The 26,596-nt window shown below is 50.2% G+C and overlaps 2 protein-coding genes across 4 annotated transcripts in view; both read left to right on the plus strand.

The window, feature by feature from the left end:
• The window catches only part of AIF1L (allograft inflammatory factor 1 like), a 40,672-nt gene extending 26,200 nt beyond the window's left edge, over window positions 1-14,472 (plus strand). The window contains exons 6-7 of one of the 2 annotated variants that reach the window (XM_069747535.1): window positions 10,876-10,953; window positions 14,118-14,472. In XM_069747535.1, the coding sequence (XP_069603636.1) occupies window positions 10,876-10,921 (46 nt within the window). In that variant the 3' untranslated portion in view covers window positions 10,922-10,953; window positions 14,118-14,472. The remainder of the gene's footprint in view (window positions 1-10,875; window positions 10,954-14,117) is intronic. The other variant, XM_069747534.1, reaches the window with a different exon arrangement.
• Window positions 14,473-20,396: 5,924 nt separating this feature from the next.
• Window positions 20,397-26,596, plus strand: part of NUP214 (nucleoporin 214) — a 69,022-nt gene continuing 62,822 nt past the window's right edge. For both annotated transcript variants that reach the window (XM_069747536.1, XM_069747537.1), the window contains exons 1-9: window positions 20,397-20,534; window positions 21,998-22,193; window positions 23,152-23,303; window positions 23,500-23,698; window positions 23,785-23,855; window positions 24,429-24,489; window positions 24,653-24,756; window positions 25,615-25,721; window positions 25,815-25,881. In XM_069747536.1, coding sequence (XP_069603637.1) covers window positions 20,493-20,534; window positions 21,998-22,193; window positions 23,152-23,303; window positions 23,500-23,698; window positions 23,785-23,855; window positions 24,429-24,489; window positions 24,653-24,756; window positions 25,615-25,721; window positions 25,815-25,881 — 999 coding nt within the window. In that variant the 5' untranslated portion in view covers window positions 20,397-20,492. The remainder of the gene's footprint in view (window positions 20,535-21,997; window positions 22,194-23,151; window positions 23,304-23,499; window positions 23,699-23,784; window positions 23,856-24,428; window positions 24,490-24,652; window positions 24,757-25,614; window positions 25,722-25,814; window positions 25,882-26,596) is intronic.

The raw sequence follows: 26,596 nt of genomic DNA on the forward strand, positions 1-26,596 counted from the left end.
TGCCCCTATGTACAAGAATATAACTACTATAATACTGCTCCCTATATACAAGAATATAACTACTATAATACTGCCCCTTATGTACAAGAATATAACTACTATAATACTGCTCCTATGTACAACAATATAACTACTATAATACTGCCCCCATGAACAAGAATATAACTACTATAATACTGCTCCCTTTATACAAGAATTATAATTACTAGAATACTGCCCCCTATAGAGGACATGTGATGTGCCTCATAGCGATGGTCTTGCCCCAGACTATTATCAGGGTATTATGCAGTGCTGCTTTTGGGCAGTTTTCCTGAAGGGGGTGAGATTTTCCCCGTGGTGACAGGTGGGGTGGCAGCAGTTGTCCTGCACTCACGACCCCGGCACATTTGCTGCTGAACACTTGTGCCTTCGCTCTTATGAACACTCCAGACTCACCCTTGGAGGGATCCTCCATGTGCCTGCAGGCGGGCGGCAGCTGGGCACTGGGTGGAGGCCTTATTGGCTGAATCTAGGGAGAACAGAGTTAAAATGTCAGTGATTGCTTTAGGGAAGGGTGCACTTAGTTATTCAGGTGCTAATAATGCCCCTGTAGGGCTCCTGCCTTGTATCCTTGTATTGGACGTAGAAAAGAGGCTGCAGGGAAACTGATTTATACTTTAGTTACACCCAAAGCTGCATAGACAATTCATCCTGTCAGACAAGGTGGAGCAGCTCTGACTGTGCAGTATTATGAATGCAGCTCTGCATGTGACTGGAGAATGACATGATATAAGTCAGTATATGGTGACATTATACGATGCGTGCTGTTCTATCTGCCCGTGTACTGCTATGACCTGGGGTTAATGGATTCCTCCTGGCACGTGCCGCCCACTGCTGTGCATAGACTGTGGGCATCGCATTCCTCTCGAGCGTGGAGGATGCCCGCGTGGTCACTTGGAATGTGCTGGGTCATGCGACTCCCATATTATTAGAGCAGCCTCAGGATGCTGGTGCCCAGGAGATGGAGGCCATGAGATGGTAGCTGCACTAAGTCCCGACACTGCCAAGATGTACCCAGCTCACATGTCATGCCCTGCAGTCCTGCCACATCCAGAGCTGCACTGCTAACTCTCAGGTGCACCGCCTCACATAATGCTGCTGGTCAGCGGCCATGTCTGCTCTGGAGTACCATGGGCTGCTGTGTGCAGCTGTGGACCATCAGAAGAGACCATGTCCCATCCGCCCCCGCTGTTGGTTTTGGGCTCCAGAGCTGTTCTTCCTAACTGGGGCCAGTGTGGTGTCTGGCCGCCCAGTCCAGTCACTTGCACCTTCTATCACTCCACAGGAATGCCCACATGGCGGCCCACATACATCTTATGGAGAATGGTACAAACGTGAGGCGGTGATCACACAGTCTCACAACGAAACTATTCCTCATAGTTACCTAATTAGTGACCCATCACCGGCAATGACAGGAGGTATCCGAGCCGCACCCGCCTGTCAGATACACCCGTACACGTGCAGAGTATACAGAGGACAGCCGTCCTATAATGTATGGAGGCAGGTCACCCCTCCCCCAATATTCTGCCTTTCATAGCTGGACCCAGATTATCCCCCCAAACATCTCACATCGGCGGTGCGGGGGAACAGGTACTACCGCCTGATACATCGCTACGGTGCAGCCCGACCGCCACGTCTGGGACAGTGTGTGTCCGGAGCTCACAGATGATTGTCTACACCCGATACAACTGTAACGAGCCCGCAGCTGTGAGAAGTATTAGGACGGGAGCCACCGATTGGAAGCAAGATTGTTGCAATAGAAAGTAAAGTGTCATGATTGACACTTCTGATTGGCTGGGTGGTTTACATGTCCCATGTGGCAATGATACAGTGGCGCCCCCTAGCTCTCCATCTGGGATCCAATAGTGTTTAGGGGTCAAAAACAGGTTTCCTTTAAGAAATCTCAATTCTATTTCAGGGAATATGAGAACTAACACAGTTATTAAGGTTGAAGGAAGACTAAGTCCATCTAGTTCAACCCATAGCCTAACCTCACATGCCCTAACATGTTGACACCGACCCCCATTGTCTGCAGTCCCCGAGATGTTGGGAGTAACAGGTGCAGCAAAGTTATCCTCCCCTCCCCCAGTGTGGAGATGAAAGCCTAAAAAGTCAGGACAAGTGTCATAATTTAATATCTGCCTCATCGTTCGGTGACAAGGTTCCATGCAGGACACGGGGACAGCGAGGAGCAATCTGTATATCGTCCATACTGACTGTTTCCAGCTTTCCGACACACAGATAAGGGTATCAGGACCATTGCTCTTCACTACTTACAGAGGAGCGTTCTGCTGCATTTGAGGTCCCTGGACATCACTGATGTGGATGGCTCAGCGCAGCTGTTGACAGCAGACAGCGCACAATTAGCCACCCCTAGAGGAATAGATCGGTGCAGACAAACCACAGCAAACAAAAAAAAAAACCCCAGGAATCAAAGTCACTAGACACAAATGTGTATCCTCCGAGGACCAGGAATTGTTCATCACTCCATTCGGTGGTACAGGTGGTAGGGACGTGAGGTCCTTATAGCTTGTGGTGCCTGCAAAGAGGATCTTGTCATGTATCTCTGTATACAGGGAGCTCCCCCTAGTGGTGGCTGCAGACAGGATCTTATCATATATGCCATGGAATAAATGGCGCTATAACAATAAATAATAATAATAATATATCTGTATACAGGGAGCTCCCCCTAGTGGTGCCTGCAGACAGAATCTTATCATGTACCTCTGTATACAGAGAGCTCCCCCTAGTGGTGGCTGCAGACAGGATCTTATGTATCTCTGTATACAGGCAGCTCCCCCTAGTGGTGGCTGTAGACAGAATCTTATGTATCTTTCTATACAGTGAGCTCTCCCTGTGGTGGCTGCAGACAGAATCTTATGTATCTCTGTATACATGGAGCTCCCCCTAGTGGTGACTGCAGACAGGATCTTATCATGTATCTCTGTATACAGGGAGCTCCCCCCAGTGGTGGCTACAGACAGAATCTTATGTATCTTTGTATACAGTGAGCTCTCCCTGTGGTGGCTTCAGACAGAATCTTATGTATCTCTGTATACAAGGAGATCCCCTAGTGGTGGCTACAGACAGTATCTTATGTATCTCTTTATACAGGGAGCTCCCCCTAGTGGTGGCTACAGACAGGATCTTATCATGTATCTCTGTATACAGGGAGCTCCCCCTAGTGGTGGCTATAGACAGGATCTTATCATGTATCTCTGTATACAGGGAGCTCCCCCTAGTGGTGGCTGCAGACAGAATCTTATCATGTATCTCTGTATACAGGGAGCTCCCCCTAGTAGTGGCTGCAGACAGGATCTTATCATGTATCTCTGTATACAGGGAGCTCCCCCTAGTGGTGGCTGCAGACAGGATCTTATCATGTATCTCTGTATACAGGGAGCTCCCCCTAGTGGTGGCTACAGACAGGATCTTATGTATCTCTGTATACAGGGAGCTCCCCCTAGTGGTGGCTATAGACAGGATCTTATCATGTATCTCTGTATACAGGGAGCTCCCCCTAGTGGTGGCTACAGACAGGATCTTATGTATCTCTGTATACAGGGAGCTCCCCCTAGTGGTGGCTATAGACAGGATCTTATCATGTATCTCTGTATACAGGGAGCTCCCCCTAGTGGTGGCTGCAGACAGGATCTGATCAAGTATCTCTGTATACAGGGAGCTCCCCTAGTGGTGGCTGTAGATAGAATCTTATCAGGTATCTCTGTATACAGGGAGCTCCCCCTAGTGGTGGCTGTAGATAGAATCTTATCAGGTATCTCTGTATACAGGGAGCTCCCCCTAGCTGTGGCTGCAGACAGAATCTTATCAGGTATCTCTGTATACAGGGAGCTCCCCCTAGTGGTGGCTGTAGACAGGATCTTATCATGTATCTCTGTATACAGGGAGCTCCCCCTAGTGGTGGCTACAGACAGGATCTTATGTATCTCTGTATACAGGGAGCTCCCCCTAGTGGTGGCTATAGACAGGATCTTATCATGTATCTCTGTATACAGGGAGCTCCCCCTAGTGGTGGCTGCAGACAGGATCTGACTGCTGCTTCCCTCCCTTTTTCAGTCTGTAACTTTTCGGATTCCGTCTCGATCTGCGTCACCCGGAGGCTTCTCGCTGGGCACACAGTGGAGTCATTACTCGGGTCTTGTCTTGGTGCCAATCATTTCCTTATAACATAGCTTGAGCCTCTCCCCATTATGTCACAATGTGTCTCCCAAACGGCAGCCATTTTCCAGCTTTCCCAGGAATCTTTCTTCCTCCCTTGCTGTGTATAATGTTGGGGGGGCTGCAGGTGTGGGGTGGGCCTTGTTATCAGCGTTCACGTCGGCAGTACAGCGTGGTTAGTTTTTCCTGTGGGCTCAGATTTCGGAGCTGTGGGCACATTGGGGTCTCTGTGATCAGGTAACTCTTCACCTTTCTGAGGAGAAGGCTCCATTAACCGCGGCTCACACTGCCCTCCTGTGTCCTCCAGTTACCGCCGCGCGGTGTGGGAACAGTGCGGCTCTTTGTGTGGATGTCCCCTCTCCATTCCTTTCTGTTATCGGCCATTATCTCCCGGGTGGGTGCCTCTGGAGTGGCTGGGACCCTCTCACATGTGGCATGCTGCCTAACCTCCTAACAATCCGTTTTCTGTGCGTCCCGTTGTCCCCCCGCCCTCGAGACGCTTATTTTAGAGCAGATACAATCCCTTTCATTGCATTCCCATGGGGCGCCCCAAAGAGAGCTCCGTGAGAAGGAAATCGGGGGCCATAGCGGAGGGGCGGAAAGGCAGCACTACCATACTCCACAAACACTTACTGCAGAATACCGAGGAGCAAGGTCAGAAAGTCTGTGTGTACAGCTTTAAGAGAGCAACTGATCCCAGGGCAGCACAATTGCCACATGGGGGTCCAAAGGTGAGCAGAACAATCTGTAGTCATGGGAAATGGCTGTATATGGCCAGACCCTGAACCTGCAGGTGGTATAAGGCAAATTCATCTATTACTTCCTGTTATCAGCTATTACTGGGGGGAGGTGACTACAAGCTATTACTCCCTGTTATCAGCCATCTCAGGCTATTTTATTATGTGTGTGATATATTGGCTTCTCTCATTATCGGGGGCCTCTCTTCTATGATGCTTCCTGTACACAAATCCGCACCCCTGAGACGCTCCTGTGTATCATATAAAACAGGGGCAGGTCCTGATGGCCGCTAATCCCAGGCTCACAACAGCAGATAATTACACCCTGAAGCTTATGGTTAAAGGGCCGCTGAAGTCGGAGCGTCTCGTGTGTGTTACACAGAGATATCTGATATGTAGTTGTCATAGGGGCAGGGAGGTTTCTTCCCGTCACTCACCCCATTGTAAAACACTACAAACAGGCTCTCCTGATAATAGAGAGCAATAGATGGTAGGACAAATTAGTACAATTAGCCTCTCCGCAGTCTGAAATGGCTGATAACAGGGAGCAAATGATGACATAACTCCGCAGCACATACAGGTGCTTCTCACTAAATTAGAATATCAGCAAAAAAGTTCAATTATTTCAGTTCTTCAATACAAAAAGTGAATCTCGTATATTATATAGAGTCATTACAAACAGAGTGATCTATTTCACGTGTTTATTTCCGTTAATGTTGATGATTATGGCTTACAGCCAATGAAAACCAAAAGTCATTATCTCAGTAAATTAGAATAGTTTATAACACCAGCTTGAAAAATGATTTTAACATCCGAAATGTTGGCCTACTGAAATGTATGTTCAGTAAATGCACTCAATACTTGGTCGGGGCTCCTTTTGCATCAATTACTGCATCAATGCGGCGTGGCATGAAGGCGATCAGCCTGTGGCACGGCTGAGGTGTTATGGTAGCCCAAGTTGCTTTGGTAGCAGCCTTCAGCTTGTCTGCATTGCTGGGTCCGGTGTCTCATCTTCCTCTTGACAATATCCCATAGATTCTCTATGGGGTTAAGGTCAGGTGAGTTTGCTGCCAATCAAGCACAGTGATACTGTTGTCTGTAAACTTAAAGGGAACCTGTCACCTGCGGGACAGGTTCGTGGTCATATGGGTGGGGTTTTCGGGTGTTTGATTCACCCTTTCCTCACCCGCTGGCTGGATGCTGGCCGTAATATTGGGTTGAAGTTCATGCTGTGTCCTCCGTAGTACACGCCTGCGTGCTTGGGTTGAGCGATGAGCCATGCATACAGGAGGAGGGAGAATATGAGCCATGCATACAGGGGGGGGAGGGGGGAATATGAGCCATGCATACAGGGGGGGGGGGGAAATATGAGCCATGCATACAGGAGGGGGGGGGATATGAGCCATGCATACAGGAGGGGAGAGAATGTGAGCCATGCATACAGGAGGGGGGGGGGGGTATATGAGCCATGCATACAGGAGGGGGGATATGAGCCATGCATACAGGAGGGGGAGGGGGAATATGAGCCATGCATACAGGAGAGGGGGGAATATGAGCCATGCATACAGGAGGGGGGGGGGGGAATATGAGCCATGCATACAGGAGGGGAGGGGGGAGAATATGAGCCATGCATACAGGAGGGGAGGGGGGAGAATGTGAGCCATGCATACAGAAGGGGAGGGGGGAGAATATGAGCCATGCATACAGGAGGGGAGGGGGGAGAATGTGAGCCATGCATACAAGAGGGGAGGGGGGAGAATGTGAGCCATGCATACAGAAGGGGAGGGGGGAGAATATGAGCCATGCATACAGGAGGGGAGGGGGGAGAATATGAGCCATGCATACAAGAGGGGAGGGGGGAGAATGTGAGCCATGCATACAGAAGGGGAGGGGGGAGAATATGAGCCATGCATACAGGAGGGGAGGGGGGAGAATGTGAGCCATGCATACAGAAGGGGGGGGGGGAATATGAGCCATGCATACAGGGGGGGGGGGAAATATGAGCCATGCATACAGGAGGGGGGGGGGATATGAGCCATGCATACAGGAGGGGAGAGAATGTGAGCCATGCATACAGGAGGGGGGGGGGGGGTATATGAGCCATGCATACAGGAGGGGGGATATGAGCCATGCATACAGGAGGGGGAGGGGGAATATGAGCCATGCATACAGGAGAGGGGGGGAATATGAGCCATGCATACAGGAGGGGGGGGGGGGAATATGAGCCATGCATACAGGAGGGGAGGGGGGAGAATATGAGCCATGCATACAGGAGGGGAGGGGGGAGAATGTGAGCCATGCATACAGAAGGGGAGGGGGGGAGAATATGAGCCATGCATACAGGAGGGGAGGGGGGAGAATGTGAGCCATGCATACAAGAGGGGAGGGGGGAGAATGTGAGCCATGCATACAGAAGGGGAGGGGGGAGAATATGAGCCATGCATACAGGAGGGGAGGGGGGAGAATATGAGCCATGCATACAAGAGGGGAGGGGGGAGAATGTGAGCCATGCATACAGAAGGGGAGGGGGGAGAATATGAGCCATGCATACAGGAGGGGAGGGGGGAGAATGTGAGCCATGCATACAGAAGGGGGGGGGGGGAATATGAGCCATGCATACAGGAGGGGGGGGGGAAATATGAGCCATGCATACAGGAGGGGGGGGGGATATGAGCCATGCATACAGGAGGGGAGAGAATGTGAGCCATGCATACAGGAGGGGGGGGGGGTATATGAGCCATGCATACAGGAGGGGGGATATGAGCCATGCATACAGGAGGGGGAGGGGGAATATGAGCCATGCATACAGGAGAGGGGGGAATATGAGCCATGCATACAGGAGGGGGGGGGGGAATATGAGCCATGCATACAGGAGGGGAGGGGGGAGAATATGAGCCATGCATACAGGAGGGGAGGGGGGAGAATGTGAGCCATGCATACAGAAGGGGAGGGGGGAGAATATGAGCCATGCATACAGGAGGGGAGGGGGGAGAATGTGAGCCATGCATACAAGAGGGGAGGGGGGAGAATGTGAGCCATGCATACAGAAGGGGAGGGGGGAGAATATGAGCCATGCATACAGGAGGGGAGGGGGGAGAATATGAGCCATGCATACAAGAGGGGAGGGGGGAGAATGTGAGCCATGCATACAGAAGGGGAGGGGGGAGAATATGAGCCATGCATACAGGAGGGGAGGGGGGAGAATGTGAGCCATGCATACAGAAGGGGGGGGGAATATGAGCCATGCATACAGGAGGGGGGTATATGAGCCATGCATACAGGAGGGGGGGGGAATATGAGCCATGCATACAGGAGGGGGGGGGAATATGAGCCATGCATACAGGAGAGGGGGGAATATGAGCCATGTATACAGGAGGGGGGGGGGAATATGAGCCATGCATACAGGAGGGGAGGGGGGGATATGAGCCATGCATACGGGGGGGGATATGAGCCATGCATACAGGAGGGGGGAATATGAGCCATCATACAGGAGGGGGGGAATATGAGCCATGCATATGGGATGGGAGGGAGATGAGCCACACATACAAGATGGGAGGGGGGCATTATACAGTATTGAGCATCATGTGGGGCATTATACAGTATTGAGCATCATGTGTGGCCATTATACAGTATGGAGCATCATGTGTTTCCATTATACAGTATGGAGCACTGTGTGGCCATATTTTTTTTTGTTTAAAATTATAGTTTATGAAACAGTGATCAGCAGTGCTAAATGGGTGTGGTTGGGACGTGGATATGGGTGTGACTAGTTGTGAAATGGTTGTGTTCAGAGGCGTGGCATAAAATTTGCGGCAGCGCACTACGAACGCCGCAAACTTTATGCCTCTTTCCCTTCTTCAAAAGTTGGGAGGTATGGTACCGCATTTGCCAGATCATAGCAAGTGCCGCAAATCCCATAGGGAATGAATGAGGCCGAGCGCAGTATTGCCGTAAGTGATCAGTTACGCGGCAGATGCAGAAAAACTGCCCGATCTGCTGCAAAAGTCGACTTTCACATCAGCGATTCTTGCCAAAGCCACTGCCGATAGCAGGGCCGCCATCAGGGCATGACGGCCGTGACTGGCGTATGGGGCCCGGTGAGCAGAGGGGGCCCGCATCGGGCCCCGTCTTATCCGCTCACCGGGCCCCTACCGGCAGCCGCAGGCTGAACCGGGCCCTTAGTGCTGACGCTGCAGCTGTTTAAAGCTATTGACGTGCGGGCCCGCACGTCAATAGTTAACAGCCGCGGCGCCGCCAGCCAATCTGAGGCTGGCAGGCGCTGACGTCAGCCGCAGCGTGCGTGCATGTCGCCGGCGTCTGACATCATTGTCAGTCGCCGGCGAGTGCATGCACGCTGCAGCTGCGTGGAGACTTCGCCCGCTGCAGGAGCGCGGCCAGGTAAGAAGAACTTTTTTTTTTTTTCTTGAGAGCGGCGATCCGGGGGCCCAGGGAAGAACGCTGGACACAGGGGCAAAACGCTGGACAGAGATGGGGCAGAGTGCTGGACAGAGATGGGGCAGACTCGCAGAGTGCTGGGAAGAGATGGGGCAGAGTGCTGGACAGAGATGGGGCAGAGTGCTGGACAGAGATGGGGCAGAGTGCTGGACAGAGATGGGGCAGAGTGCTGGACAGAGATGGGGCAGAGTGCTGGACAGAGATGGGGCAGAGTGCTGGACAGAGATGGGGCAGAGTGCTGGACAGAGATGGGGCAGGAGTGGAAACAGATGGGGCAGAGTGCTGAACACAGATGGGGCAGAGTGCTCGACAGAGATGGGGCAGAGTGCTGGGAAGAGATGGGGCAGAGTGCTGGACAGAGATGGGGCAGAGTGCTGGACAGAGATGGGGCAGAGTGCTGGACAGAGATGGGGCAGAGTGCTGGACAGAGATGGGGCAGAGTGCTGGACAGAGATGGGGCAGAGTGCTGGGAAGAGATGGGGCAGAGTGCTGGGCAGAGTGCTGGACAGAGATGGGGCAGAGATGGGGCAGAGTGCTGGGCAGAGATGGGGCAGAGTGCTGGGCAGAGATGGGGCAGAGTGCTGGACAGAGATGGGGCAGGATTGGAAACAGATGGGGCAGAGTGCTGGACAGAGATGGGGCAGAGTGCTAGGCAGAGTGCTGGACAGAGATGGGGCAGAGTGCTGGACAGAGATGGGGCAGAGTGCTGGACAGAGATGGGGCAGAGTGCTGGACAGAGATGGGGCAGAGTGCTGGACAGAGATGGGGCAGAGTGCTGGACAGAGATGGGGCAGAGTGCTGGACAGAGATGGGGCAGAGTGCTGGACAGAGATGGGGCAGAGTGCTGGACAGAGATGGGGCAGAGTGCTGGACAGAGATGGGGCAGGATTGGAAACAGATGGGGCAGAGTGCTGAACACAGATGGGGCAGAGTGCTGGACACAGATGGGGCAGGATTGGACACAGATGGGGCAGAGTGCTGGACACAGATGGGGCAGGATTGGACACAGATGGGGTAGAGTGCTGGACACAGATGGGGCAGGATTGGAAACAGATGGGGCAGGATTGGAAACAGATGGGGCAGAATGGAGACAGATGGGGCAGGATTAGAGACAGATGGGGCAGGATGGATACGATGGAGACAGATGGGGCAGGATGGGGAGATCATATGGGGCAGAATGGATACTCATGAGGGCAGGATGGGAGAACATATGGCTGGAGCCTGCAATGAGACACACGGGGGCTAGGATGGCGAATATTACCATAGGGGCTAATTAAGGGATATTATTATTGCAGTGATGTATTTATTTTATTTTTTGAGTATACTGTTTTAAATGGGGGGAGGTCCTGTTACTGTGCAGAGTGATACTATGTCACCTTCTTTATGTGGTGTAATGTAGAGGTTGTGAAAATTAAGTAATGTGTTCTGCAAGTGGAACTCGAGATAACTGTGTTATTTCCTGCAGAGACGAATCCTGGCTGGAAGAAATGATGGCGGTCTGTGCTGGATGAAAGATGAAGGACTTCACCTAGAGACGTCACTGGTGAGTCAGTGTTAACTATACACTGACACTATACACTGTATACTATATACAGAGCTCCTGTGTATAATACCACCAGTGATCACTGTATTACCTGTACACAGACACTGCATACTAATTACAGATCTCCTGTGTATAATGGCACTGATGGTGATAGTATTGTGGGTTTTTTTTTTATTACTGATCAGTATTGTAGTATTCAGTCATTGGTGGTAATATGTGGTCTGGTCATGATGTGGTGGTATTTGTTCCTTGTATTTGATATTATTCGGTCACTGTGTTGGTAATATGTCATCTGGTCATAGTGCTGTGGTATTTGTTCCTTGTATGTAGTATTATAGGTCATTTTAAAAATTGAAAAATAAATAAAAATATACCTAAATTGTATTGCATATTTTAACAAATATTTAGTAGGTTACAGTACAGTGGGGCCCGGCCAAAAGTGTCAACCGTGTTCTGGTGGCGGCTTAAAAAATATTTTGGCCAAAACAAAAGCTGCCGGCTATATGTGTGATCTGGTGATGGGAACTGTCAATGTGTGATAGGTGAGAAGTGGAGATTTTCCAAGAGATGGCGGTGGGACTGTGGACAGTTCGAGGGGTGGAGCCTGGAGGCAGGGCTGGGGTGGAGCCTGGGCGGAGTCTCAAGGGGGCCCCGAAAATTTTGCCAGTATGGGGCCCCGAAATTTCTAGTGGCAGCCCTGGCCGATAGTGTCATACTCACCAAAGGGGGAGGCAAGCTAAAAGTGCCTAGGGCAGCAGAAACTCTAAATACGGCCCTGGCTGTAAGCCATAATTAGCAACATTAACAGAAATAAACACGTGAAATAGATCACTGTGTGTAATGACTCTATATAATATATGAGTTTCACTTTTTGTATTGAAGAACTGAAATAAATTAACTTTTTGATGATATTCTAATTTAATGAGAAGCACTTGTGCGTCTCCCCTCCGGTAAGGTGTCTGCACGGCACTAGAGGTGCTACACTGCCATCTGCTGGTCATTACTGCTAGTGCATAGATAAATTTCCAGTGTCTGAATATATACCGTAGCATATGGAGCATAAGCCACTATGGGACGTGCCAACAATCAAGAATAGCAGCATTTTGGATGAAGCTCACCTGCGCTGTGTTCAAAACGCTGCATTGTACCGAACAAGCAATGTCCACAATAGAATGTATTGTATGCAGTTGAATCTTTAACTATGTGTTTGAACCCAGCAATAATACGCTGCGTCAAAAGTGCTGCCATTTCCTGATCATGGGCACGTACCCTAATTACATTTTTCTTGTTCTCTGGGCCTCAAGGTGGCACCATCCAAACATTCACGAGTTTCTTCTGGTTTAGTAGTAACACGATGTTCTGGTTTCTGTCAATTCACATTAATGTCCACAGAAAAAATACCCACAGAAAATACAGGAATTACACCCTATCTATCTATATATATAATTGTCTAATGGTTTTTCCGTCTGTCTGTCCTGGAAATCCCGCGTCTCTGATTGGTCGAGGCCGCCAGGCCTAGACCAATCAGCAACGGGCACAGCGAAGATGATGTCATAAAGGATGTAGACATCTCACATTTCTGATTCAGCGACGGGCACAGTATCGACGTAGATGTCATAAAGGTTGCCTCGACCAATCAGCGACGGGCACAGTCTGCTGCGAATTCTGGAATCATCATTGTCCATATACTACGGGACATGCATATTCTAGAATACCCGATGCGTTAGAATCGGGCCACAATCTAGTCTATATATATCATTGTCTAAGGGTTTTTCCGTCTGTCTGTCTTTCTGTCTGTCTGTCTGTCCTGGAAATCCCGCGTCTCTGATTGGTCGAGGCCGCCAGGCCTCGACCAATCAGCAACGGGCACAGCGACGATGATGTCATAAAGGACGTAGACATCTCACGTTTCTGATTCAGCGACGGGCACAGTATCGACGTAGATGTCATAATGGTTGCCATGGCGATGATGATGTCATAAAGGTTGCCTCGACCAATCAGCGACGGGCACAGTCTGCCACGAATTCTGGAATCATCATTGTCCATATACTACGGGGACATGCATATTCTAGAATACCCGATGCGTTAGAATCGGGCCACAATCTAGTATATATATAATTGCCTAATTTTCCGTCTGTCTGTCTGTCTGTCCTGGAAATCCCGCGTCTCTGATTGGTCGAGGCCGCCAGGCCTCGACCAATCAGCGACGGGCACAGCGATGATGATGTCATAAAGGATGTAGACATCCCGCGTCTCTGATTGGTCGAGGCCTGGCGGCCTCAACCAATCAGCAACGGGCACAGCGACGATGTCATAAAGGACGTAGAAATCCCACGTTTCTGATTCAGCGACGGGCACAGTATTGACGTAGATGTCATAATGGTTGCCATGGCAACGATGATGTCATAAAGGTTGCCTCGACCAATCAGCGACGGGCACAATCTGCTGCGAATTCTGGAATCATCATTGTCCATATACTACGGGGACATGCATATTCTAGAATACCCGATGCGTTAGAATCGGGCCACAATCTAGTACTGTAATAAGCATATTATGACGCAGCACGTGCTACAGACTGCCAAGGGAGATTTAGGAGAGACGTAGGGGAGAGGGAGTCATTTCTACAAGTCTGCAGTGGAACTCATGGAAGAGAGGGGACCCATCTGTAAAAGAGATGGGGGACACACAGGGTCCCCTTCTAGAGTGTAAAAGACACTGGGGGCACATGGAGGAGAGGGCCCTTCCTGTAATGTAAAAGACGGGGAACACAAGGAGGAGGGGGGCCCCACCTGTAAGAAACAGGGGAGCATGGAGGGCCCCTCGTGTAATGTAAAAGAGACTGGTGGCACATGGAGGAGGGGGGCCCCTCCTGTAATGTAAAAGATGGGGGAACACAAGGAGGAGGGGGGCCCCACCTGTAGGAGATGGATGCGCATGGAGGAGAGGGCCCCTCATGTAATGTAAAAGGAGAACACAAGGAGGAGAGGGGCCCCACCTGTTAGAAATGGGGGCCTTGGAGGAGTGGGCCCCTCCTGTAATGCAAGACGGGGAACACAAGGAGGAGACGGGTCCCACCTGTAAGAGATGGGGCCGCCACCTGTTTTATTATTGATGATTGGGGGGTGAAGTTTCTAACATTTAACACATTTTTTCTGTCTTTCCAGCATCATGATGTTTGAAGGAAAAGCCAATGAGTCCCCCCTAAAGCCGGCGGGCCCCCCTCCCAGAAGAGACATCCGGAGCCTCCCATAAAGCGATGGCCTCCGACCTCAAAGCCAACTCTGTGACCAACGACTGTGACCAGCACGTGCCTTCACACGATTCCAGCCTCCGTCCCCAGTGTTTATTCCGGGACCTCCAGCCGGACTGTTCTATAACGTAACGTTACCGCTGCCACCCCTGTACATAGAGCACCAGCTCTCGGCCTGGACCGCGGTGTTAGAGCAATGTTGTGATTATTTTATTTCCCGCCTCGTCATATTGTGATATTGTACATTTTGTAAAGAGCAGTCTATGCGATTCAGAGTCCGAGTCTTTATTACAAGATCTCTGCTTGCTGGCAGCCTCTATGAACCTGCCCTAACCATGTCCGGCTGTCAGCGGTGCGGTATTAGTTTGTGCTTTCAGCAAGGACTGAACGTGTTTCCATCCAGTGGCGGGAAGAAGAGGTAGTTATCTACATCCATATAATGTAACATCTATGGCGGCGGCACTCATCTATGCTCATCTCACAGTCTGATACACTGTAACAAACACTCAGCTGTGAGAAGTAGGGAAGAGGGGTGGAAAGACCATTACCTGCTACAGTGACTGGAGTGTATGCAGTGTGGCTGCCTTGATCTGGATTGTGTGGGAAGATGGGGGTTGTAGTTCCGTTTTGTCCCTGCCAGGCTCACTTCCCCACTCTCTCTGCATAGGACCGTTCACCGCAGAGCATCGCATCGTTTCCTCCGAGTCCGCTGACTGCAGAGAGACGTAAAGTGGAAGTGAGATATTGAGCAATACGCATGAGGGACTTCTCCAATCTTATAATAGATGGGGCGAGAAATGGCTGACGGGTCACTTAGAGCGGGCACAACAGCAAAGAGGCCCTGACCTCAGATAGCCCCACATAGGCCCCCAATACACAGCAGTGAAGACCCCAACAGAGGAATAAATATTCCGTATATAATAGTGGTGCTCATTCCTGTGATCTTGGCTCCAGCTCTGGGGGTCGCTCCCGGACCCCCTTATACTGAGCGGCGTAGAAGAGTTTATTGCGTTATTTACCGCATACAGATGGGAGATACTGAATACGGTGCCCAAGGAAAGACTGCAACTCCTGCCAGGCGAGGATAGGGTGACTGCAGGAAGAGGTGAACTCCCATCGTGCACCACAACACGTCACGCTCTAGATCAGAAGATCTCCAGCGGCCACAAAACCACAACTCCAATCAAGGCCCAATAGTCTGTAGACGTATCACCATACTGGGGGGGGTCATAGTTTTGAGACCGCGGAGGAGTCACAGGTTGCAGACCGCCGCTCTACATACACACTGAACCAGCTGTGAGCTCCAGCAGAACGATCGCAGCTTTGGATGTGACTGGAGCAGAAGACACAATGTAACAAACTGTGTTCCACTTTATAATATAGATGTTGTTTTCCTCAATGATTGATGTGACTCAGCATAATCTTCACATCATGAACCGTCAGAGGATAAATCGCATTTACTGGACAAACCTCGAGTCTCCAAACACTTTATAGGCCGAAAAGAAGTGAAACTGGTCATTTGTTAAAGGGAACCTGTCACCAGTTTAGTCCTGGGTCAACTAAAACTGACCTTAATCAGCGCCTGTGCTGCAGTCCATCAATGGTTATATAACCCTCCGACTCCCCTGTATACCCCCAAATAACCTTTTTGAAGTTCTCCTGCGCTGTATTTTAATCCTGTCGGTCCGATGGGCCTGGATTCTGCGGTCTCCATCCCTCATCTTGGATGCTGCTGACTCGTGCCTGCGCACTGTGCTCTGCCCTATTGTGGGCAGAGCCTAAATCTTAATGGCGCATGTGCACTTATGGTTTCGGCTCTGCGAGCTGGCGATTTCTCTGCAATGGTGCGAGATTTCGCCTGGCTATGTGGATGACGCAGGAGGGCGGCTATCAGCAGCCGGGAGGAGGGATGGAGACCGCAAAATCCAGGCCCAGCCGACCAACAGGATTAACATACAGCGCAGGAGAACTTCAAAAAGGTTTTTGGTGGATACACAGGGTGAATCGGGGGGTTATTCAACCATTGATGGACTGCAGCATAGGCGCTGATTAATGTAATAGTTTTAGTTGACCCAGGACAAAACTGGTGACCGGTTCCCTTTAAATTTGCAACATTAAGAGGTCACATTTACTGAAATCAAAAGCTTTTTCAATCAAAAACATCCTAACAGGCCAAGTTACATGTAACATAGGGCGGCTTCTTTGCTGTCACCTTCACAATTCTGGCATCCATTCAACTTGTGAGGTTCTCCCACCTGCGCAATATTATGGAATACCTGAAAACATGATGTGCTGGGGGCCGTGAGGAGTGGAGTTTGGGAAACACTGATCTGGACCATCCATGGTTGCACGGCAGTCATCAGTAAAAAAAAGATAAATCTTCATGTATGTTTGGGCAAACTGCAACCGTTTCTGCTTGTGACCACTGTTTGGGGGCGGCCGAAGAGTAGGTTTATGCACAACTGCAGCCTCTGGATGATCCTACAATTTGAGGTTTGTGAGACTCCAGAGATACCAGCAGCTTCAAATACCCGTTTGCTGCATTGTAATGGTATTTTAGCAGCTGCTCTTATAATCTGATGAAACTATCTGGCAGAAACCTTCCTCATTATGCCTTTATTTGCACAAATTTTTCTGTGCTCTGTATCAGCAACAAATTGCTTCACAGTACGATGATCATGCTTATGTTTTTGTGAAATATCTACTGTTTTCATACCGTGTCCAGGACATTGCACTATTTGACGCTTTTCGGCAGCAGAGAGATCCATTTTCTTTCCCATACTGCTTGAATCCTGTGGCCTGCTTAATAATGTGGAACGTCGTTCTTAAGGAGTTCTCCTTTAATTTCACTCACCTGGCAATCTAATCAGCACAGATGTCGGAGATTGATTTCAGTGTTCCAAAGACCCTGAGACATAAAACATCCATGAGTTGGTGAGAAACAACAATTTACATCTTTAACACTTAAATGCAATATGCATAATAATTTGGGAAATTGTATAAATGGATGTAACAAACCTGAAAACTATCCATGAGCGTCATCTAGTGGTGGTAATAGAGCATCAAAGGCGCTGGATGAATACTGCACTGATATCCTTATTTATTTATACGCCGAGAATCAGTGAAGCGCCATCTAGTGATGGTAATAGAGAACTGTGGGCAGTGGAATTAAAATGATTGGACAATCCATAGAGGAGTTCTTTATTTGTAGACTTGCTGTCGCCCCTACATGGCCATTATTACAGCTCCCATTCCAGGCGAGGTATAACTTTGCTCATACTGATCTTCCAGGTTCATTTACAAAACACTGCATGGACCACATAATTAGAGATCATATATTCAGCATTTCTGCATACACTATTTCAGCGGTAACGTCTATCCTTGTGGAGAGTGACAAGCCGGTGTAAGGAGACTTGTAGGCCATTCAATAATCCTCTGGGAAATTAACCACTTAACGACCAATGACGTGTATAGCACATCATGAGCAGATGTCAGTTTCCACATCATGAATGGAGTAAATTGGTGTGTACTCAAGTCTGAAAGGCCGAGGTGCTGGTGTAACGGACTGTGAAAGTCCCTAGTAAACTAAGTTTTTCTCACGGTCCTGGTGCGGATCTCATTGAGGTCACAGCAGTTCAGCCCGGCTGGGAACGCAGCCTCAGTGACCGGAGGTAACCTCGATGACATCACCGCCGGTCACTGAGGCTGCGCTCACAGAAGCTCATTCTCCAGTGGTTCTCAGCCCAGACGATCGCATTTTGCCACCATCCAGGTTGAAAACTGTTTATCCCCAGACATGGATTACGTCATGGAAAAGAACGACAAATAGGTGAGGGATACTGTTGTTTATTTTTGTTATATTACAGAAGACGAAGGATTCGGTGGAAATAGGCGTTAGGGGAGTATAACTGTGCTGCTATTTTTAATAAAGTACTTTATTCTGGATGTGTCTTTCTTTAGCATACAACTATAGGATTAGTAATGGATAGGTCTGTCTCAGACGCTTCTCCATTACTAATAAGCCGTGGGCTTGATGTCACCGGACAATACAGAGGTGACATTAACCCCACTTGCCACTGCTGCAGGGCAAAGTGCCAGAATTAGATGCGCCTTTTCTGAGCAGCTGCGGGTGCTATTTTTAGGCTGGGATAGGGGTCAATAAATATATACGGCCCCTTACCAGCCTGAGATACCAGCTGTCTGCTTTAGCAAGGCTGGTTGTCAAAAATGGGGTGGACCCCATGCCTTTTTATTTATTTAAAGAATTTAAAAATACAGCGCGAGGACCCATCTATTCTTGATAACCAGCCTTGCTGAAGCTGACAGCTGAGGGTTGGAGCCCCCAGCTGTGAGTTTTGCCTGTCTGGTTATAGAAAATACAGTGGAACCCACACCGGTTTTATATAAAATTATTTATTTACAGCGCAGGAGCTGGCTAATGAATACTCCCATCAGCGGCTCCTGTTCTCCCTGTTATTAGCGGCAGCAGCTGTCAGATGATGGAAGCAGTAGTCCCACCAGCTGACACCAGTGACCAGATGTAAACTTTATACCTCTGATCACAGCTGAGCGCTCATGCTGTCTTCTGACAGCGTGGAAACCACGGTTCTCTGACCGGCGGGGAGGATTTCACTGCTGATCAGAAGCGGTGTTTGTCGCGTTGTCATGCACATGATAGTGTGGCAAACACTGGATGTTCGGGCCCTCATTCAAGTGGATAAGGTCCGGGTACTGTTCAGTTACCCGACATTTTGTAACATCCAGGTGTCAGCCCATCTATATACATAATTGTCTAAGGGTCACTTCCGTCTGTCTGTCTGTCCTGTCACGGTTATTCGTTCGCTGATTGGTCTCGGCAGCTGCCTGTAATGGCTGCCGCGACCAATCAGCAACGGCCACAGTCCGATTAGTCCCTCCCCTGCACTCACTGCCCGGCGCCCGCTCCATAATCCCCTCCACTCACCGCTCACACAGGGTTAATGGCAGCGGTAACGGCCCGTGGTGTAACGCGCTCCGTTACCGCTGCTATTAACCCTGTGTGTCCCCAACCTTTTACTATTGATGCTGCCTATACAGCATCAATAGTAAAAATATGTCATGTTAAAAATAATAAAAAAAAAAAAAAAACCTGCTATACTTACCCTCCGCCGCCTTTCTCGCTCCTCTCCACGCTCCCGGGACCGCTCCATTGCAAGCGGCAGCTTCCGGTGAGGTCCCGTTCCAGGGCTGGTGTGCGACAAGGACCTATCGTGACATCACAGGTCCTGCTCACACCAGCCCTGGGACGGGACCGCAAGCTGCCGCTTGCAATGGAGCGGTCCCGGGAGCGTGGAGAGGAGCGAGAAAGGCGGCGGAGGGTAAGTATAGCAGGACTTCAACGGGCTATAGGTGAGTATATGTTTATTTTTATAAGTCTCTATACTACGTGGCTCTGTGCTGGGCAATATACTACGTGGCTCTGCTATATACTATGTGGCTGGGCAATATACCGTACTATGTGGGCTGTGCTATATACTACGTGACTGGGCAATATACCGTAGAAGGTGGGCTGTGCTATATACTATATGGCTGGGCAATATGTGACTGGGCAATATACTACGTGGCTGGGCAATATACTACGTGGCTGGGCAATATACTACGTGGCTGGGCACTATACTACGTGGCTGGGCACTATACTACGTGACTGGGCACTATACTACGTGGCCGGGCAATATACTACGTGGCCGGGCAATATACTACGTGGCCGGGCAATATACTACGTGGCCGGGCAATATACTACGTGGCCGGGCAATATACTACGTGGCCGGGCAATATACTACGTGGCCGGGCAATATACCGTACTACGTGGGCTGTGCAATATACTATGTGGACATGCATATTCTAGAATACCCGATGCGTTAGAATCGGGCCACCATCTAGTCTCTATTAACAGCCAGATGAGGCCACTAGCTTGTAGACTGGTCTGTGAGGATCCTGGGATCAGCGCCATTCTGTCCTGTCAGTGCTGAGCCCGGGACATTGCACTGGTTCCGGCGGCTCCCGTCACCTCAGCACTGAACGGTCTAGAATGGAGTGGCTAAAATGAGGTCCGGAATAAATCCACTCCACGCTAGAAGCACTCTGCTCACTGCGCCTGCGTCGCCATCTTTCTGGAGCCTACGTTGAAAAAAAAATACCCGGGGACCTGTCGCAGCGGTGATGACGTAAGCAGAGGCGGCCCCTGTGAGTTGCGCGCGGTCTCTTCCCCTTATGATTACCGGAAACTCCCGGGCCCGGAGGCTATCTTCCAATGGAGGATGATACAGATGTTCCCCCGGAGAGGGACACCAAGGTAACCGGTAGCCACGTGATAGCGTCTGTCATCCACGTGGTGGTTGCTGTTACCAGTGCGGCAGCACTAACAGCCATTAGCCCAGAGGTGTCATTGTCTGGGGCATTACACAGACGGCATCGTGTCCGTCTCCGGTCACACGGTACCGGCTGCTCGCACATCACCTAGGGCCGCACCTTCCCCCGTGTCCCAGCACTGCGTGCAGTCCGTGCATCTCCTGTGCACATCCAGAAAACCCGGCCTGAAGTCATAGGTGTCACTGCTGATGTGTCGTTACCGTGTATCGGTGCAGTCACTGATCTCACCCGATGTGTCGTTACCATGTATCGGTGCAGTCACTGATCTCACCCGATGTGTCGTTACCGTGTATCGTGTCGTTACCGTGTATCGGTGCAGTCACTGATCTCACCCGATGTGTCGTTACCATGTATCGGTGCAGTCACTGACCCCTCCTCACCCGATGTGTCGTTACCGTGTATCGGTGCAGTCACTGACCCCTCCTCACCCGATGTGTCGTTACCGTGTATCGGTGCAGTCACTGACCCCTCCTCACCCGATGTGTCGTTACCGTGTATCGGTGCAGTCACTGACCCCTCCTCACCCGATGTGTCGTTACCGTGTATCGGTGCAGTCACTGACCCCTCCTCACCCGATGTGTCGTTACCGTGTATCGGTGCAGTCACTGACCCCTCCTCACCCGATGTGTCGTTACCGTGTATCGGTGCAGTCACTGACCCCTCCTCACCCGATGTGTCGTTACCGTGTATCGGTGCAGTCACTGACCCCTCCTCACCCGATGTGTCGTTACCGTGTATCGGTGCAGTCACTGACCCCTCCTCACCCGATGTGTCGTTACCGTGTATCGGTGCAGTCACTGACCCCTCCTCACCCGATGTGTCGTTACCGTGTATCGGTGCAGTCACTGACCCCTCCTCACCCGATGTGTCGTTACCGTGTATCGGTGCAGTCACTGACCCCTCCTCACCCGATGTGTCGTTACCGTGTATCGGTGCAGTCACTGACCCCTCCTCACCCGATGTGTCGTTACCGTGTATCGGTGCAGTCACTGACCCCTCCTCACCCGATGTGTCGTTACCGTGTATCGGTGCAGTCACTGACCCCTCCTCACCCGATGTGTCGTTACCGTGTATCGGTGCAGTCACTGATCTCACCCGATGTGTCGTTACCGTGTATCGGTGCAGTCACTGACCCCTCCTCACCAGATGTGTCGTTACCGTGTATCGGTGCAATCACTGATCTCACCCGATGTATCGTTACCATGTATCGGTGCAGTCACTGACCCCTCCTCACCAGATGTGTCGTTACCGTGTATCGGTGCAGTCACTGATCTCACCCGATGTGTCGTTACCGTGTATCGGTGCAGTCACTGACCCCTCCTCACCCTAGGGGTTGTTACAATATATCAGTCATGATCAAAGATGTTTCTTGTTCTGATTTTCTAGGATTTCCTGTTCCGTCAGCTGAAGCAGAATCGCCTCTTCCCGTCTCCACAGGAACTCCCTAAGGAACGCTCTAATCTCCTCGCTGTGTCCAACAAATATGGCTTCCTGTTCGCGGGCGGCCCACCTGGACTGAAGATTTTCCACATAGATGATGTTCTTGTTCCTGTGAAGGCAGGACAGGATCACAATGACATCGGTGGGTTCATGTGTGCGCTGCTGGATGAATGGCTTCTTAAAGGGAGATTATGTTATGTAAAAAAAAAAATTGTGATCAGATGGACATAGAAGGCTTAATCGTCTGGCGCAGGCTCAGTGCCGGGTGGAGCTTCTGTGGTATCTAAGACCCGCGGTACAAGGACAGACAGGATGTCCGGTCCTGAACACAACAGTCCCATGTGCTTATGAGGTTGAGTTTGGAGCAGCCGCTCTGGACATCGCATCATCTGTGCCCCATCAGCTCCCATAAGCACTGGTGGACATGGACCTAAATGGGCCCCTGTATAAGAACAATATATTGGTCCTGTACAGTCCAATAGCTCATCATAATGCACAATTCCTCCTGTGTTGGAGGTGAAAATGGGCCCTCTGACCTCCTGAGCCCTAGAGCGGCTGCACAGGTTTCACCAATGATATGGCCACCCTTGCTGATGAGTCCCGTTCTGACCTCCCTGTGAGAGCGTATGGGATCTTCACAGATCATAGAGAAGGCGCTCCCGTAGGATTTAATTGAAAGAAGCATGCGGCCTCTAACAGTACCGATCCACGTCCTCTTAACGAGTACTGGGCCTAGTGGTGGGACCCCAACATTTACACATTGGAATACCTCATCATTTCCAAATGTAAGGACCACCTGAGCTCTCGGCATGGCTCTCCCTCTGTAGAGTGTTGTTCCCGGCAGCTCTGCCCTCTCTCTGAAGCTTTGGCCGGAGGGGATGCCACTATGACCTTAGTGCTTTTGGGATGGTCGTGGACCGCACTCTACCTTGTGATCATTATTGCTTTATGGGCAGGTCAGAGGGGGCAGGTGTGTTTTCCAAAGGGATCAGTTCCTGTAGACGACTCCGGAATGTGCGATAGTTATTTTATTACAGTATTTGGTGGGGGAGGGGTGGTGCGTTACCTGTCAGTATAATAAAGCTTTTCTTGTTGCACAGTGTTGGCTCCTCCAGGTATCGAAGTACCGACACAGTATCCTGTGCACCATGTGGCGCTGAGCTCAGACAACCTCACCCTGTCTGTCTGCACAGCGTCCAGTGACCGCGGCTCCTATGTCTTCTTCTACGACGTTCGGACCCTTGTGGGCGAGGTGAGTTTTCTTCTCCATTGCTTTCTTCAGAGGGTGTTTCCATCTGCTTCATCCATGACTTTCCAGCTGGTGCAGAGTTACATCTTCCAGCGTGTGTATGTGGTCCGAGCATGCTGGGAGCTGTAGTTCTGCAACAGCTGGAGAGCCTCAGGTGCAGATGGTCTGTCTGGTAATGGACTTGTCTCCTCTTTTACAGTCCAGGCAACCAAAAGAAGCCTTCACCTGCCAGGCGCTGTCTAGAGAACCTGGCAGTTTTGTCACAGATCTAAAGTGGAATCCTGTGATGCCAAACATGGTGGCAGTGAGCCTCAGTGATGGCAGCATCTCCGTCTTCCAGGTCACAGAAACAGTCAATTTGTTTGCCAATTTGCCAGCCACATTGGGCGTGACGTGTGGTGAGTGATCATTTAAGCTGCGCCACGTCTGATCCAGAGAGTGAACAGTGGGCATTGTATAAAGTCTGTAATCTCTTCCCTAACAGTGTGCTGGAGCCCGAAAGGAAAGCAACTGGCTGTCGGCAAGCAGAATGGCACCGTGGTGCAGTACGTCCCTGTAAGTCCTTTACTACAGCCTGTTTTATACTCCAGAGCTGGACTCACTATTCTGCTGGTGCAGTCACTGTGTACATACATTACATTACTGATCCTGTTCTGATCCTGAGTTACATCCTGTATTACACCCCAGAGCTGCACTCACTATTCTGCTGGTGGTCACTATGCACATATATTACATTACTGATCCTGTGTTTCATACTGTATTATACCCCACAGTTGCACTCACTATTCTGCTGGTTTATTTACTGGGCACATATTACATTACTGATCCTGAGCTACATCCTGTATTATACCCCAGAGCTGCACTCACTATTCTGCTGGTGCAGTCACTGTGTACATACATTACATTACTTATCCTGTACTGATCCTGAGTTACATCCCGTATTATACTCCAGAGCTGCACTCACTATTCTGCTGGTGCAGTCACTGTGTACATACCGCGGTATTACATTACTTATCCTGTACTGATCCTGAGTTACATCCTGTATTATACTCCAGAGCTGCACTCACTATTCTGTTGGTGCAGTTACTGTGCACATACTAGTCTGGCTATGCTGTCTTGTTTTTGCAGAATCTGGAGGAGCGGAAGGTGATCCCGTGCCCCTCTTTCTATGAATCGGACCCTGTGAAAGGTAAAGCTTGGATCCTTTTGTGCAGTACGGGCAGGAAACCATTAAATTTTGGGGACCTATTTTGCAACACAATGCCTGCACTTGTGGCTCTTGCAGAACTACTATTCTCAGCATCAGAACAAATACACAGCTGAGGGCTTTTGACACTTGTTTCTGCTTTCAGTGCTGGACATCCTGTGGGTGAGCACGTACGTCTTCGCCGTGGTGTACGCAGCCGCTGACGGATCTCTGGAGACCTCGCCTCAGCTCGTCATGGTTTTGCTTCCTGTGAGTTTTCAGCTTAGACGGTGTAATGGCTGCCCTCATTCCAGCCTCGTGTGGGGAGAGGATCACCGACTGTCCTCTAGCACCCCCTGTGGTTGCCATCTGTAACGCTGCAGCGATACCGACAACGATGTCGATCGCTGCAGCGTCGCTGTTTGATCGCTGGAGAGCTGTCACACAGACAGCTCTCCAGTGACCAACGATCCCGAGGTCCACGGGTAACCAGGGTAAACATTGGGTTACTAAGCGCAGGGCCGCGCTTAGTAACCCGATGTTTACCCTGGTTACCAGCGTAAAAGTAAAAAAACAAACACTACATACTTACCTACCGCTGTCTGTCCCCGGCGCTCTGCTTCTCTGCACTCTTCCTGCACTGACTGTGAGCACAGCGGCCGGAAAGCAGAGCGGTGACGTCACCGCTCTGCTTTCCGGCTGACCGACGCTCACAGCCAGAGCAGGAGGAGTGCAGAGAAGCAGAGCGCCGAGGACAGACAGCGGTAGGTAAGTATGTAGTGTTTGTTTTTTTACTTTTACGCTGGTAACCAGGGTAAACATCGGGTTACTAAGCGCGGCCCTGCGCTTAGTAACCCGATGTTTACCCTGGTTACCAGTGAAGACACCGCTGGATCGGTGTCACAGACGCCGATCCAGCGATGTCTGCAGGGAGTCCAGCGACGAAATAAAGTTCTGGACTTTATTCAGCGACCAACGATCTCCCAGCAGGGGCCTGATCGTTGGTCGCTGTCACACATAATGATTTCCTTAACAATATCGTTGCTACGTCACAAAAAGCAACGATATCGTTAACGATATCGTTATGTGTGACGGTACCTTAAGTAACGCGTTCATTCTATCTCACAGAAGAAGGAAGACAAGCGAGGCGAGCGCTTCTTGAACTTCACAGAGACCTGCTACAGCAGCTGCAGCGAGCGGCAGCACCACTTCTTCATGAATTATATCGATGACTGGTAAGCTGCCGGCGCCTTACCCAGGAATGCCCGCTGCTTTGCCGGGCTTAACTCAGGCGTACAAAGCCTTCACATACTCTGCGCTTCTCCTAGGGATATCCTCCTCGGGGCATCAGCAGCTTCTATAGAAGTCAGCGTGATCTCCAGGCCGCCGGATCAGGTAATGATGCTGCACCCAGAGGTGCCATCTCCTACCCCCACACAACAGCTCCAGAGGTAAACGGTATATATATATTTGCAACCTATATCTTCAGTGTTCCGAAGAGTCTTCTATAACAAAAAACAAAGTGAATAGTCTTTATCACTCCTTCGCGCCTCCTGATGTCATTGAGGAGATTAGCAGCTTTTCCCACTGAATAGTGCCCAGGAGCCAGCTGTATGGTACAGTGGGCATCTGCCTGTAACAGCAGTGGCCAGATCTTGCTCTGATCGTTGCTGTTTAGCTATGTATATGCCACTGTCTATCACTGACCGCAACATGTAAATAGTGCAGATGTCTGTGCGCTCTTTCTCTGGCTCCCATCAGCCTTCCCAGCACGCGACCTCTGGATGCCTATGCGTGTCTTATCAACAGCCTCCATCGCTGCCATATTGGTCCTTCTACATAGACAAATTACACTTTTATTATGTTAACAATGTTCTTGAATTATTTTTTTTTTCCGTTACCACTAAAGTGGAAAAAAAATCCAAGTTTGATATTGTCTTAATCAAAGCGACCTGGAGAACCACGTAATCGGTCACTTTAAACTTACTGCAGTCGCTATAAAATTAAAACCTGAAAAGTAGAGATGGTTGGAAATCTGGATGTTCGCGTCCGGCGGCTTTGGCCGAACAGTTAACAAAAAGTTTGGGTACCAGAACAGTACCCAGACCCC

The sequence above is a fragment of the Ranitomeya imitator genome, chromosome 2 (genome assembly GCF_032444005.1).
Source record: "Ranitomeya imitator isolate aRanImi1 chromosome 2, aRanImi1.pri, whole genome shotgun sequence".
Classification (NCBI taxonomy): domain Eukaryota; kingdom Metazoa; phylum Chordata; class Amphibia; order Anura; family Dendrobatidae; genus Ranitomeya; species Ranitomeya imitator.